General features: G+C 39.4%; 1 protein-coding gene across 1 annotated transcript in view; it reads left to right on the top strand.

Annotated features, from left to right (window-relative positions):
* The window catches only part of PAX3 (paired box 3), a 43,190-nt gene that overhangs the window by 15,237 nt on the left and 11,366 nt on the right, over window positions 1-16,587 (top strand). Inside the window, exons 3-4 of the mRNA XM_015563692.1 lie at window positions 4,488-4,653; window positions 5,577-5,791. Of these exons, the coding sequence (XP_015419178.1) occupies window positions 4,488-4,653; window positions 5,577-5,791 (381 nt within the window). The remainder of the gene's footprint in view (window positions 1-4,487; window positions 4,654-5,576; window positions 5,792-16,587) is intronic.

The following is a 16,587-nucleotide window of genomic DNA, read 5'->3' as shown; positions in this document are numbered from 1 at the left end:
CACAAAATTTCTCTCTCTCTCTCTCTCTCTCTCTCTCTCTCTCTCTCTCTCTCTCTCTCTCTCATAGAGGGCATTAACTTGGGAGAGGGCTTCTGGCTTTTATCATATTCTCAAATACCACCTCCTACTGTTCCATTCCTCAATTAAGAAATACTAGGATGCATGATCTCTCAGGATCCTGCTAGCATCAGTAATTTGGGATTCTCAAGAAAGCCCAAAGGTGATTTAACACCATCTGACAGATCCGTGTAGTTAAGAAGTTAAGATACGTATGGAATAGTTGACTCTAAACTCCATAATGAAGCAAAAATATGGTCATCCTGCAATTTGCTGTAGGAGCTCACTCTTGGAATTATAAAGATGCAGTTTAGTATGCTTTCCTGTGTGTCTGTGGTCCTCTGGACACTCGTGGAGCATGGGGTTCCTCCCTCAGCCTCTTGCTCATCCTCCCCCCAACCCATGGGACATACAGTGGTCAAAGTGGTCTGAGAGGGTATGGTCTCAAAAGGGAGAGGGGGTGGAGTGAATGAGAAGGTCCAGGGAATGAGCAGTTTGTCCTGAATTCACCTACTTGGAAAGTCCTATGTTTGGCATTGTAGCATTAGACATCACCAAATCCAATGTTTAATCAAGGTTTTTATAATCTTGTTATGAATTCTCTTTCTAAGGATTGCATATTACATTCTTTTCTTTCCACATTTTTCCAAATAGCATGTGAAGTAATCCATCTGGAATAATGTAAGTTAGATTGCCTTTGAGGTCCACACCAAAAATGTGAAGGAGTAATTTATGGATGGGCAAAATTAGGCTTACACCCCAGGACAATTAGCACTAATCCATGAATCTTGGAAACAAATTTGACCTATATCTCCATTCAAGCCCAACTGGCTTTCAGTGATTTGAGGTGTTATTTGGGCACTTTTCTGTTTGCTCATGAGCATAAAAAGCTTTGGCTGTAGACCATGGAGTTAAGGAAACAAAGCAAGGCTTTAATTCTTGGGTTTCTTAGAGGTGGCAATGAGACATTTTTACTTATTAGCTAACATTTGTTGAACACTTAATATCTCTTAGGTTTTCTTTTAAGGTCTTTGATGGCAATGTTTCCTCTACGTATCACAGTAGTCTTATAAAATAGTTTTTTTTTTATTTCTCCCATTTAGCAGATTAGAGAAGAATCTCATAGATATTAAACAAATTGTTCAAGGTCACAGAGGTAGTAATTCAGGGAGCTGCAAGTCAACTTTTGCATGGCTTGTGTTGCACCCATGTGAATAAAAAGAACTACTATAGCTTTTAAATTACTAAGTTTTCCCCAACTTATATTGTTGAGGGTCTGAACAAATTGGTTACTTATATTACTCATCAAGAGAAAAATTTATGAAAATCTTTTTCGTCTTGTGTAATTCATTACCCTCCACCCCCACAGTTACCATTATGTTATGGGGACCTTTTGGTTAACTTAAATTTTGCTTCAAAAAAATCATTGGACCTTGTATTACTTCAGACATGGATATAAAGATGATTTCCAAAGGCATGCATATAGCTTTGTGGAAGGGCTCTGTAGAGGGACAGACAAGTAGGGAGAGATCCAGGGGCCAGATGAAAATGAACCAAGCTTCAGGCCATCAAATGAAGTAAAAACTTCAAGGGGATGACTTTCAGTTAAAGATGGAGTGATAACAGTCCCCCAGGATAATTGTGCTTGGCTGGTTTGGGTATGTCAAATGAGGGTTATTTCAAGGGCACCTTTTTCTTTCTGTTAAAAATAAAATATATGTCTTCTATGAGTTTCAAAGTATAAAGAAGGTAAAGACAACTTTCCAACTTCAGTATATTTTTCCTTTGATGATTCTTTTGGCAGACAGCTGGTTCTAGGAGAGGCAGAAGGCTAGCAATGGCAAGATATGACAAATTTGGTTGAATGGCCAGAGTTAGGCTAGCCCTCAGTAAGCCCTACTTCATTCAGGATTAGCCTTCTGGATTTATTTAAATTTAAGTACATTTAAATTCTTCCCCTTAGGAAATTCTTGAGCCTCCTGTTGGAGGTTCATTTTTCAGTAAAGATTTTCTTCCCAATGATTTCTCTTAATCTTTTATTGTACTGTAAATACAAGAATTTAAAAATCCAGCTCCTAGAGGGTTTATTCAATGTCTTCAATATTTTTTTGTATCATTTTGAACAAATGAAAACAAGATCCCAGAGACCTTAAATCCCTATTCTTTTGGATTCGATCTTTGAATGTATTTGTGGAAATTATGGTGTTTCTTCTAATTTATTATTTGAGGAAAGACATTTTTTATTAAAAATTGGGTTGAGGAGGAGTTAGAATAAGCATAAATTAACAGTAGGGTAAATTGCTGGAGTGGTCAGGTATAACCCATCCACTGCATAAATCACCCTTGGTTTACTTATCTAAAGGTCACAAAAAGAAGTTGGCATAGAGAAATTGGCAATATTGCTCTGATAATGACGGAAGTGCAGGCTTCTGAATTCTTCATGAAATATTTCATCAGCACAATTGAGACTAGTATGTCTGAATGAAGTCACATCAGATGTAGGTTTGTCTAGATAGGTGTCTGTGTGTGTGTGGAGGCGGGTGGGGGGGGCACCACATCACCTGAGTCAGGTGGACTTGTTAATCTCAAAGGTTTACAATATAAAATAAAACCATGGTACATGGTATAGTACAGTGCACTCAGGCATGACTATGCCCCTCATTTCTTACCCTCAACCTCCTCAGGCTAACACAGCTTGTCCCAACACTTCTCTGAAAACAGTTTTCTTACTCTGATGCCTCTGGGGGTCACAGCAACAGATTTGCAGTGAGAACACACAATTGACGCAGACCTCAAATTGAGTGCCGTTCATGGTTCTATTATCCCAGGTTTAATTCAATTATGTATCAACATGGGAAAATATTGACTTACCTTCTTTTTTGGTTGGAAACTTAAGGAGTATTAAATATTAGTGTTTTGAGGACGGTCACACAGCTCTCCTTAACAGTATCTTGCAACATGCCCAGAGGAGACTAAACTTTTTTTTTTTTTTTCAGTCCTTGGGTAAGGATCAAAAGTTTAAGCAGATGCCTTGGCAAAATATTTGTTAAATTGGGTTTTCTTGCTCTAGAAAGGAGAAATTTCACCCGCCACTCTTTTTAAAAATTTACAACTTAAAAAAATGACAAGTTGTAAGGAAATCAGGTCTTATCTTTTCTTAGACGTGCTGTCTCTTATATTATCACCTCCGTTTGGAGTCACCGCTTGTTGAAATCATACCCAAGCTTTAAACTGAATTGAAACTCTGTCTCCACTCTAATTTTCCAGATTCTCTGTATTTGGAGCTTCTAACTCTAGTGAGCAATTATTTTGGTTTCCTTGATGACTCCGAATTCCATAAGCACAACCCTATAAGCCACTAGAGTGCAGGGATCCTATCTTTTCCTATCATCTTATTCACCCCCTCTATCCCTCTGACCCCAGGCACAGTGCTTTCTCCATATTAAGTTTTCAATGAATATTTGATATAGGAATTAGCAAATATTTGATTGCTAGAAATCCTCTCTCATTTTGGGGGCAGCATCACATGTACACTTGGAAAAATTAAAGTTCTACATTTGAACTCTGAAGGTGTAAGAGTTGGGCAAGATCCGGGGGCCCATTAATAATTTCTCAATATTTTAGATGTTCAGTTACATTTCTTCCTCCTATTATTGCCATTTCTCTCTAGCTGCTCATACAAAGTAATTGGCTGTTAATTTTCTCAAAGACATTTTATTTTATTACATCAAGTTTTTCTGAATGTACCTGGTTAGCATAGTGCCTGGCATAGAATATTATAGGTGCTTAAAGCTGTTGTTGAAAGAAATAATAAAGTACATATTTAATGGATCTCCTTAGATAACATGCTCTCATTTCTTGAAATACTTACCTCTTCAGCATTTATTTCCACTAAGATCAGGACAATGTCTCACACATTGAAAGGGATGGTAAGATGGCTCCATTAATTCCCTTAGTCAATATATATGACTGTCCAGGAGCTATGGCCATAATGACCATAGAAATACAGAGACAGACTGATAAGAATATAAAACACAAGGGTTAGTATAATAGGCAGGTCCAAATTAGGACCTGTGTAGTGTGGGGGCCAGAGGCTCATGGATCCTCCCTAGAACCCATGAAGGTGGGAGGGTATTGGGGGTGACAGTGGGGGGTTACTGTTGTTCTGACTCCAGCTCAGCCATTCCTACCCATGCTCATCCCTGGATTTTGGGGGCTCTGCAAGACCACGGAAAGCCCTCAAAGCCCCTCTGTGACCCCTGACATTCAACTCTCTTTTCCCCTGACAACACAACCCAGAGGGTGGAGAGCTCTTACTTCTTTTTGCCCTGTCAGTAAGGGGCCTTTAATCTGTTTTAGCATGAAAAATTCATTAAGAATGTAGTCTTATTTCATCAGCGAAGCCCTCAAATTTTAAATTAAATCCATAGGTCTGGTTTAGCAACCGCCGTGCAAGATGGAGGAAGCAAGCTGGGGCCAATCAACTGATGGCTTTCAACCATCTCATTCCGGGGGGATTCCCTCCCACCGCCATGCCCACCTTGCCAACATACCAGCTGTCGGAGACCTCGTACCAGCCCACTGCTATTCCACAAGGTATGGAGGAGTCAAGTAGAATGTACTTCCTGATAGCTCTCCCTGCTGCTCATTCGGAGGAAGCCTTGGTGACACTGTTACCGTTTGCATGTTAATGACATTGCATCAGGTTGTCCTGAATGTCCCAGTCACATTTTAGAAACACAGTTTGTTTTGGGACATATCTGAATCTCTCTAGATAAATTGTGTTGTAATATCATCCCATTTCAGTATTTGAAAACAAAACAAAACAATGAAACCAAACAACTTTTCTTTAAAAAAAAAATGCGATTTGCTTTTCTTTTGTTACAAATTTTACCTCTACAATTGTACTCCAGTGTGAAATTCACTGAAGTTCCACGATGGGTACCAAGTACAGGGGTCATTGAGGGAAGGTAAACTTTGACAAAGGCACTGTTTGTTGGCACATAGAGGTGAATGGGATAAATAAGACGAAGCTATTTTGGATTATGAAAGATAGCATTCTAGGCGGTCGAAACTATACTATTGCACTAATACTGAGATGCTTTGAAAGTATATTTGCTAAAGAAATTTGAGACTTGCAACTCTTACATTGGTTAATTCTTATGTTGATTAATAACATTCGCTACCCACATAGGTTTGCTAGCCTTGTTAATGTGGTTTCTGAATTTCTATTCTGGGTGACTTTGCCATGAAAGTATATAAATCAGTTATGTACTTGCACATATGTGCGGAGGTATTCCCATGTTAAGAAATGGGACGGGTGGGTGCGGAGTGGAGGGGGTCAATGGGAAAAAAAGGGGACATCTGTAATACTTTCAACAACAAAGATACATTTAAAGAATAAAAAAAATAGAAATGCAGTTGGAAGTGAACATGTGGCCGATGGTGTGGTGCCTGTGAGCTTTGGCACTGCACTTCCTACAAGGGAACTTGGTGGCTGACCATCTTCTTCATTGCAGCCGTGTCAGACCCCAGCAGCACTGTGCACAGACCTCAGCCGCTCCCCCCGAGCACCGTACACCAAAGCACTCTTCCTTCGAACCCGGACAGCAGCTCTGCCTACTGTCTCCCCAGCACCAGGCATGGATTTTCCAGCTACACAGACAGCTTTGTGCCTCCGTCCGGACCCTCCAACCCCATGAACCCCGCCATTGGCAATGGCCTTTCACCTCAGGTCAGTCCCGTGTTTCCAGACAGATGATTTGCTGTATACCAGAACCAAACAGTCAATTCCCCCAGGCAGCGGTATAATGAATTGCCAAATTTAAACCATAATGTATTCCTTATATGAGCCACATGATTTCAGTTTTCTAGCTTCCTTTCTCTCCAGCCTTCCTATGGGGCTGTATCAAAAGTTGCAGCTTAAACTTAAAATTCAAGTGATTCATAATGGAATCAGGGAGATTTCCGTTTAGACGTAGTTGTCAAAGTGTTTGTCGTTTCTACTCCTAGTTCTGGTCTTTGGGTAAGAAACTCACACACACTTAAAAACATGGTATTTGGTCAGCTGAGAGAGTTGTGAACCAAAGCAACTAATAAAGCACCAGATTTTATAAAAACAACTGGGAGGAAGCAAACAAGTTGTGTGAGGAGAGACCCAGCTGATGACTACAGAACTCTGGTGTAAATGAGTCATAAATGCCTGAATTAGGAGAATTGCTGCTCCTTGGGAATATAGAGATATTTGAATATGGTAATTGTTTTTCTAATTTGCATTGGACTATGAGCTTTTCTTGAGAGATCATATTAATAAATTGCCTTATAATTGCATGTCAGAGGGTTGGTTAAATTTCCTACATGTGGCATCTGTCTGGGGTTGACATTATTAGCAGTTGTTTAAATACAGATCGCTTGATTTTATTAGAGAGCTCTTGGCCCAGGTGGTGAGGAGAGCTGCCCACTAAACTTGGAGAAATGTCACAAAGGGGTGGCAATCTATAATTGCGATCGAGAATCTCTTCGGGGCTGAGAGTGAGAGTTTTAACAGCTTTATCTTTCCTTAACCGCCTTTTTCCTCTTGGTGGTTAGAAAAACAGAGAAAAGCTCAGAATGACACAAATGAAAAGTGAAAAGACAATTATAGTCAATTACACACTAATCAGTGACTATCACCGCTGCCTAAGCACTGAGAGGGCATTCTAATAGGCAGAAAATGAGATTTTAATGGCACAAAGGGTGGCCAAAATAACGACTCATATATCTTCGCCTTCTTCGTTCTCTTCAACTTGTGGTTTGCGTCCTGGGAGTGGAGTTCCTGGGCTCTGCACAACAGTGATAACTCTGAGCAGCTAAAAAGTTCAAAGCCGTTGGAGTTGAAAAGAATGAATAGTAAAGGCAATGAAATAAACATTTCTGCCTAAAGGCAAAAGTTCATAAATCCTTTTTTGTAACAGTGAATGTAATTAAGTTTCATAGATTCCTATAGCACATTCTGGGATAAAAAGAAAAAAAAAAAAGAGAAAAAAGAGGTGGATTTAAACCTCAGCTGAAAATAACAACATGAAAACAATCAATGTGCTTCCTACTGAACTTTAGTGCATTGAATTTGCAAGTGCTGGCATTTATAAATGTGGTTCTGCATGAACATGGTGGACTTATAGATGCATCATTAAGTGCTCAAATTTATAGCATGTAAGCATCTTCCACAGTTTAGAAGTAATGTCAGAGTTATCTCTGCAGTTTTAATAATATAAGTGGTTTTGGGCCATGGAAAAGCTTTTTATGAATGTGATTTGATTGAAAGTTTTAATAAAAATAAACTTTAAGCCTAACTACTTCTGGAAGGTGAGACCCAGGATTGTCTCAGTATTTTTTAGTGTTCAACCATCGCAAATACAAGGACACAAATGTCTATTCTATCTGTGAAACTGCTAGCTTTTAATAAGTGTGTCACCTTGCATATTCTAAGAAGGGTATTTTATTGCATTATATAAGCATTACAAAAGTGGAATTATTAGCACTTGACCTTGAAACTGTTAATCCTTGATTTTCAAGAAGCCTGGCTATGATTCCAGACTTGGCAGTAGGGTGGGAATCGTTCCAATATCAAGCAGTGGAAAATTCCACAGGCAAATTTTTCTGTATTTCTTTACTATGCTCCTATATATTATGTTAATCCCTTCCTTAAAACATTGCAAATACTCAGGATATTTTGCATTTCTGCCACACATTTCTGTCTCAAACCACCAATGTGAATGCATGTTGTCTTAGTTCTGATAGCATCCCCAAATAATTAGGAAAGGAATATGAAGCTTCTTATTTCCTCACACAAAACTGAAGAATGAAAGTCAACATCTCATCAAACATCTTTGCAAAATGAGGGACTAGAAAACTTGGGCATTAGAACTCATATTTTTACAGCTTTTGGGATTTATCACTCCTCTGGAATGCCTCTATTCAAGCAAGTGAGGGGTATCCTTGTTTGTAGTTATCTGGATTTATTAAAAATATTATGAAGAAAATTTGAAAACAAAACAGCCTGGTTTACCTGTAAGCTAAAGTAGAGAAAGGGTGGTGACCCTTTAGTCTTATTGCTTATTTTATAGAAGAGCTTATTAATACATTAGACCATATAATATTAAAATAAAACTAATCTTATTATTAGCTTTCTTCTTTTCCTTTCACTCTTCCACTTCCTCTTCCTCTATCTGGACATCTAAGATGCAGACATATCCACTGGAGTTTCAGAGAGCTCATGGTCACTGAAGGCCACAGGGCTGTTAGTGAGAGAATTGGGACTAGAACCTGGGATTCTTGGCTTCTGGTCTTGATCTTGTCCATTTTAGTCCATTCATGGTTGAATGGAGAGGAAACAGTTTTTATGAAAAATAGAGGCAGGGGTCTTCAGTCATATTTTAAAATCGTTTAGTAGAAACTAGCTTTCTAAACTTTTTGGGGTTCAAGTTAATTTACACTCTTTGTGCTAATACACTCCTTTTTTATTTTTGCTTTACACATTTTTTTCTATCAATCTTCAAACTTCAGCTAATAATTCAGTATGCTTATTGTAGAAAATGGAAATCTTTTTTTTTTCAAGTTTCTTTAGAGTAGAAAACATTTACCCTGGGCAACCACTGCTAATATTTTTGCCTATTGCCTTCTAGCTCTTCCTTTTGGGTCGTATGCTCTTAAAAAATTATGCCTGAGATAGTGGTGTATATAACTTTGTATCTTGTCTTTTCTCTAACTTTGCATTTCTCTATAGACCTTTTTTTTTTAAATGGAATTGGAGCTAAAGTTATTTGAGTCATTATGATCAATTCATTGTAGGATATTTGATCTGTTAAAATACATGTGTCTTTTATTTGACTTTTTTCCTAGTGTCATTGAAATTGATGGGTCATTTGCTATTCAAACTTGAAAATCTTGAGTTAGAAGGTGTGAAACTTGTTTGATGGGCTTTTTTATTTCTTGTCAAGTTAATAGATACCTTGTTTCTCTGTATGTGTTGACTGTAGTTGCTTTTTTGCATGGGAGGGGTTGTTGCTAATCTATCTGTCCCCTCAAGCAAAGATTTTTCTAAAGCTTGGAATCAAAGTCATTATCCAAGTGTTTGTTGGGTACCCTCAGTCCTTCGCTCAGGGAAGGTCTCAGCTTTGAGAAGGGTGCGTTTGTGAAGCAGGGACTCAGAAGGCCACACCTGCCCAGGTGCTGATGTTGTAGCAGCAATGGACTGACATGCACTTATGACATTATAAACCTCAGAATATTGATCAAAATTCTTAGAAACTTTGTTCATATCTTTCCTCAAGTTCTGAAAGGGTCTGTGCATCACTGAATTGCTGGCAAGTTTATCTTGTTCTGAGGGAATCAGTAACTATACCTGAGAACAGTCCCACTTATCTTATGGAAAAACTGAGGCCAATGCACACAATCACAGAAATGACAGGAGAGTTATCACCAGAGTTAAGAGCCAAACCCATCTCTCTTCCCCGTGTTACTAATTCTTCTATAAACGGAAACTGTGCACTTCACTTGCTGAGGAAGCACAACATCCCAGAAAGTTTTCCACGGGCTCGCCCTGGCACTGATGCTCACCCCGATGTTCCCGTAGGCATGACTGAAAGGCTATGAATGGGAGTGTTTGGCCTCCCATTGCCTCAAAGACTGGATCTGTCCAGTATCTTGAGGTGAGGTTCTCAGTGATGGGTGAGGGATAGGAGAGGCTAATGACCTCAACACGTTCTGCTGTCTCTGAATTGTATTTTGTTTGAACTACATAACCCTTTTAGGAGATGGGGGCTTATATAACGAAGGACAAAACACCTTCTGAGAAGAAAACCATTCAACTCACTCTAGAGAGGAATTTCCCCGCAGTACCTGCATTCTTTTGAAAGGTTGTGTTCTCTTGGTGCGAAACAATAGAGAAAGAACACAGGGAAACAAAGACAAAGTATTTCCCCTCTACACCCAGATGAATGTTACCAGCACCTTCCTGCATGTGCAGGAGAGAAAAAGGAATGTTAACTTGGAATAGGGAGGGCCAAGGAAATACTACCACATGCTCAAGACACGAGACTAATTAACATGCTCTTCTAATTAACTTCCTTTGTGAGAAACACTACCCTCACCGTTCCCCCACCTCCAAAACACACACAGCCAAACCCGAGAAACAAAACCTATTACATTAACAACCTTTTATTGTTTCACGCTCGACCCCCACCCCACTTCTACAAACTCCACAGTGTTTGGCGACAGCTTGTAATGATTTCTTGAGTGACATACAGTATCAGTGGGTTACAGGGAAGCTTTTTAAAAATTGTTATGTAGCATACAAAAATGGGCCACTAGGCTGCATTTAGGGTTCACCAACCATTGCAAATGATTCTTCAAATGTTTTGGGTTTGGTAAAACCTAAAACACATTTTGCCAAGTACTTTTCCTCCTTAATTTTTCAAACTGCGTATTTTAGGGAAAATTTGACCCATATGGTTTTGATTCATTTACTCATATCATTGACTTTTTTTTCCTCCTTATGGAGCCATTTGATATCCAAGAAGCTTTCTGAGCCGTTCTTATGTTCATTTTAAGCATTTCCCTTCTTAAAAAGAGGAAGTCCCCTTTGCAGCCTCAGAGGCCATAAATTTTGAGTACTCTCTCAGTTCAGCCATATTTAAGAATACATTTGGTATAAATCTGGATTATTATGAACACATTTTATGTTTAGAGCAGATGGGCAGATTTTTGTTTCTGGTTTATGGGTGAAACAAATGACAAAATAAGAAAATAGGCTTAAATTACAAAAAAAAGGGTTTTGTTTTGGGGAATGTTTAACTGTTATTAATAAATCCCCCTGGTAAGAGCTATGCTCAGAAGCCTCATTTTAAAGTTAGTCCAGGTCTTGGGTAAGATGTAATTGAATAACCAGTACACCTGTCCTATTTCATGGGTAATCTACTGAGGAAAGAAAAACCAATCTCATAAAGATTTGTGGGCCAGGCTTGAAAATGCCCGAATGTTTGCTCACTACTCAGCAACTCAAGAACAAAGAGGAGGTCTGCAGATCTCATCAAGTTTACCAACCATTCATCTGCTAAGTCTGGTTGAATCATCACAGCTTTGTGGGATGAGACACGGTCTCCGAAATGACTCAAGAAAGAGCGGAGAGATCTTTATATAACGAGATCGTGGTTAATGGTAGAAGACGCCGGATCAGCTTTTGTTCTTATTCACATTTCACACAAGAAAACCTTTAACTCAGCCACCCCTCCAGTTGCTTTTAAAGAATAATATTAAAACCAAGATTATTAGTGTGTAATGTATGTAAATTGCATATTTGGTGTCAGCTACGCCTATTAGGCGGTTTCTCCATTTCATGCATATATGTATTAGACTGTTGTGATTCCATTTCAAATTAGATTTCAATTGCTCAGCACAGTTTCTTTGGACAAACATTTGTTCATCCTGAAGCTTATTAGGGAGAAGCCTTTAAGTGTAAATACGTGTACACAAAACGCAAGACTCCTTTTTGACTGTGCTTGTCATTTATTGGACCTCAGTGTTCACAAGGATCTCAAATTCCTTAGCTGCCAGGCAAGATGGTGGTTCTTTGTCCATGGAAGGGGTAAGGACTTACTATGAATTAGCTTGCTGTGTGGATGGGGCATAGTCATGAAGAATCGTTGTGATGGGTACTTTCCAGTTTCATATCAGGAAACAATCATTTTCATTGTGGCATAGTCATTCCTTGACCTTATCTTATAGGGTTGAAACATGTCAAAGCAGCAAGATTTTCCCTTGTGGTGGGTCCAGCTCCTGGACATTTTTTGAGCATGCAGATGCTACCTGATGTCAGGCCAGTTGTTCTGACCATTTCACATACAGGTACACAATCCTGTGCCCTAGCCTACATTCACTCACTCACTTATTCATTCATTCATTCATTCATTCATTTATTAATATATTCTTATTGATTTCAGAGAGGCAGGGAGAGGGAGAGAGAGGTAGAAACTCAATGATGAGAGAAAATCATTGATCTGCTGCCTCCTGCAGGCCCCTACTGGGGATGAAGCCCACAACCTGGGCATGTGTCTTATCTGGGAATTCAACCATGACCTCTTGGTTCATAGGTTGATGCTCAACCACTGAGCCACACTGGCTGGGCCCTCAGCCTACTTTTATCATCATGCAGAAGCAGACAAGCAGATGGCCTGTCACCAATCATTTCCCAACAGAGCCACTTCCTTCCCTTCACACTTTCCAGAAAGTCATCTGTGGAAGGAACAGGAAGGGTTTTGATTAAAGAGATTGGTGTGGTGTCCATCAAAGCTTGGCCAGAGAGACATTTCCGTGCAACAGTGGCAGCCTCTCCAAAGCTTGAGTCTCTTTCTGTTTCATTTCTAAAGCAGTTCATGAGCTCAAAGCCAGAGCCACAGGGGCCTGCCATGTTTATGAAGGCTCAAGGATGTTTATGACCATAAACGAGCCCATTTCAGCTTTACCGGAATAACCATGGGCCACTTGCGTGTTTCCATTCGCCATATTAGGTTTCGAGATGTTCTCTCTGTGGTGAAAACAGTGCTGCTAATCCACTTGTTGAATCGATGCAGACTGTAATTGACTTGGTGCCATTGGTTTTTCCCCGAAGGCTGTGGTTGCTACCCTTAAAGAATATGAGGAGAGCCCTGGTTTATGTCAGCTCTAGCCACAGCCTCTTGAGTTAGTTACAGATTTGGAGAATTGTGAGCGAAACAACTACTTGGCCAAAATCTCCTTTTTAGAGAAAAGGAGGGAGCGGCAGCCAGTGATTGAATCTTACATCATGTCACTGAAATGAGCCACAAGAAAACCTTTCTTGCTGAATGAAAATTCCTTGGTGTCTGCTGAATTGATTTAAATAGAAACTCCATCAGCTACTTTCTCCTGTACACTGGACAAATCAAATGCAACAACCCCATCACTTTTAGGTCTGTCTGAATTCCTTTAGCCACTGAGGAGAAAAATTAAGTGTGATTTGCTTGGTCTATAACTAAGCTCCTAGAATAAAAGTTTTTCTTTGTCCTCAGTAATACACAGTAAAGCTGTGCTGGATTCTAGTGTGAGGCCAGTGGCCTGAATCAATCCTTTATTACGGGGTTGGAATGCAATGCAAAGCTTTTTAATTTATTACTGCATTTGCAAATAGCAATATCTACAGAAATCTGAATACTTGCATATTTATTCAATTAGGGGATGAATGTGTGCTTTGTACTACAGCCCCAGAAGACTGGATTCAGTCCTTACTTGTGTACTATTTTTTTGTTTGTTTGTTTTCTAAAGAATCTGTTTCTGCAGAACAGTCTGAGTTTCATCAGAGGTGTATATTTTTCAGTGTACAGTATAATATTTAAAAATTACTCTTGACATTTCACTAGAGCTCAGTAAACTAGAATTTTGAAGATCAGTGATCCTATTGTCCCTACTGATCAATGGCAAAGATGGAAAATTGGGGACAGTGCACTTTGTAGAGCACAGAGTAGCCTTTTTACCTTCAGGGAATATTTCGTAACTGTGAGATGACGGTGCAGCTAGTCCTAAACACTGCATTGATGAGGGAGGCAAACATTGTTTAAATAAATCATTATCATTTTTTCTTAGTTTTATGCAGCTTGCGTTAGAAAATTGAATTAAACTATTGCATCTGTTCTGAGATTTAAAAGCCCTTCATAGAGCTGATCCTCTACTTATATGATTCCATGAGAAAATTTCTAGTTAAATAACTCGTCCAGGCAGAATTTCTTGTTTTAGCCTCTGTCGATGTCACATTACTGTGCTTATTCCTTGTTAAAACACATTCCACACTTTATTATAAAGTATCCATTTCTCCTTTGACTCTGACCGTCTAGAGCAGCGGTTCTCAACCTGTGGGTCGCGACCCCTTTGGGGGTCGAACGACCCTTTCCCAGGGGTCGCCTAAGACCATCGGAAAACACATATATAATTACATATTGTTTTTGTGATTCATCACTATGCTTTAATTATGTTCAATTTGTAACAATGAAACTACATCCTGCGTATCAGATATTTACATTACGATTCATAACAGTAGCAAAATTACAGTTATGAAGTAGTAATGAAAATAATGTTATGGTTGGGGGTCACCACAACATGAGGAACTGTATTAAAGGGTCGCGGCATTAGGAAGGTTGAGAACCACTGTTCTAGAGGAATGGTACTAGGTCATAATCATTTTTGAACATCCAGAAACCAAATGTGTCTCATAATAAAGGCTTGTTCCCCAAAGCGGGCTCCTGGGAATAGTAGTTTTGGGAAAAAAGGATTTTGAATCAACAGTTTGGTAGATGTTACAAATTATATTCCTTTATCTTTCAGAGTCTCAGTATACATTAGCCTACTGAGGGCTCTGGCAAGACTTACAGTATGGAAACATGTTAGTCTAACTTGGTGTTTTCTAATTTAACTATGGAGCCCTTGTGTTATCAAACTACCAAGTTTCGAGGAACACTTCCTAGGAAATGCTGAATGAAGGAAAACACAGGTGGAGCAAACTCATGATTTGCCCATTTCTAAAATGGTTTCCTTGATTTTTTTCACAAGTGAATGTTTCTTTCTATTAAACATCTGATGTTTTTGTCTGCTTTAACATATTATCATCTCTCTGTATAGAAACTTTGCAGGAAAGAGCAATTTTAAAGGAGATGCTACAAACTTCTTAATAATGTTTACTTAGATAAGACAAATAAGGGAGTAAAGGAAAGAAAGAAAATTCCTGTTTAGTTAATTGATTGCTGTGTGGGTGTAACTCATCCATCTAAGCAAGGAACTTCAAGGTCAAAGGCACTAAATTGCAATACTTATCAGCCCCTCACTAGCTGTGTGTCTTCAGACAACTTGCTTAAACTGTCTCAGCTTCTGTTTCATCTTCTTGTGAAACCTGGAATATATTAAAAAGAATTGTTCTATAGAGCTATGTTGAGAAACACAGGAAGTTTAAATGCTGTTTGATCAAGTAATAATACTGTTTATTTTTATTTACTTAAAAATATCATGTGAACCTCAGACAAAAACATATACTTTTCTTTGTCCCTAATAAAGAGCAAATGTGGAAACTGAATAATATCAAAGAAAGGCAGTTTCTTGGTGGACTGAAATATTTTCAGGTACTATTCCACTTAGGCATTTAAAAGAACTACGGACTCAAATTGTATGCATTCAGAATGCAGTGATTATAATATGCCTGGGATATGATAGTCCCCAGAAATACAATGTACAAAATTGGTTTTGTCTGAGTAATTTAGATCCCATTAACATGAGAATCCACTGCAATGAAAATAGGAGCCAACAATCCTTTATCCCATGGGGCTAAGTATGGGGAGGAGAGAGGGTGATCATATTTATTGTTTCCTTTTTCTTTTTCTTGTTTTGATTTATTGAAATACTAGAGGCCCAGTGCACGAATTCGTGCATGGGTGGGGTCCAGCTGGCTTGCCCCGATGGGGACCAATCGGCTGGCCGGCAGCAGGGAGGGGCTGCGGGAGTTGGCTGGCTGGCCCTGCCCCTGATCGGGCCAGTTGGTTGGCTGCAGTGGGCGTCATAGTGACTGGTCATTCTGGTGTTCTGGTTGCTGGCTTTTTATATCTATATATATAAAAGCCCAGCGACCATTAAGGTGGAACAACTAGAATGACCAGTCGCTATGACATGCACTGACCACCAGGGAGGAGATGCTTAATGTAGGAGCCTCAGCCAGAAGCCAGGCTCACAGCTGATGAGCACAGTGGTGATGGTGGGAACCTCTCTCGCCTCAATGGCAGTGCTAAGGAGCAGCAAGCCCAGCATTAAAGAATGAGCAGGCAGGCGGTAAGGAGCTAGCAGGCAGATGGTTAGGAGTGAGCAGGTGGGCGGTTAGGAGTGAGGGGTCCCTGATTGCGAGAGAGTTGTCCTGGATTGTGAGAAGCTGCAAGCTGGGCTGAGGGATACCACCCTCCACTGCCCCCTGGTCCCCCACTCATGCGCGTATTTCGTGCATCCGGTCTCTAATATATAGATAATATCACATGAATGTATTTTAAAAAAAACATACAGTCCAGGCATGGCTCAGTGGTTGAGAGTTGACCTATGAACCAGGAGGTCAGAATTTGATTCCCAGTCAGGGTACTTGCCCTGGTTGCAGGCTTGACCCCCAGTGTGGGGTGTTCAGGAGGCAGCCAATCAATGATTTTCTCTCATCACTGATGCTTCTCTCTCCTTCTCCCTCTCCCTTCCTCTTTGAACTCAATAAAAATATATATAAAAAAACCCCCACATACAGTCCAGCTTCTATGATACTAGATACAGGATACATTGGAAGCATGATACCTCAAAGGCATACAATTCTGATGATTTTCTCACCAGCAAAGGATAAAAGTAGCTAAAACCACAGGTACAATAGAAAGGTTTTAGAAAGTAAAGGGAAATCTTAGTAATTTTGAGTTAATTGATTGGGAAACTCCTTTTTTTTTTTAAAAAAAACCATTTATTTTTTTTTTTTTT

The sequence above is a fragment of the Myotis davidii genome, unplaced genomic scaffold (assembly GCF_000327345.1).
Source record: "Myotis davidii unplaced genomic scaffold, ASM32734v1 scaffold575, whole genome shotgun sequence".
Taxonomy (NCBI): domain Eukaryota; kingdom Metazoa; phylum Chordata; class Mammalia; order Chiroptera; family Vespertilionidae; genus Myotis; species Myotis davidii.
Note: the sequence above shows the minus strand (reverse complement) of the source record. Positions and strands in the feature narration are given on the sequence as shown.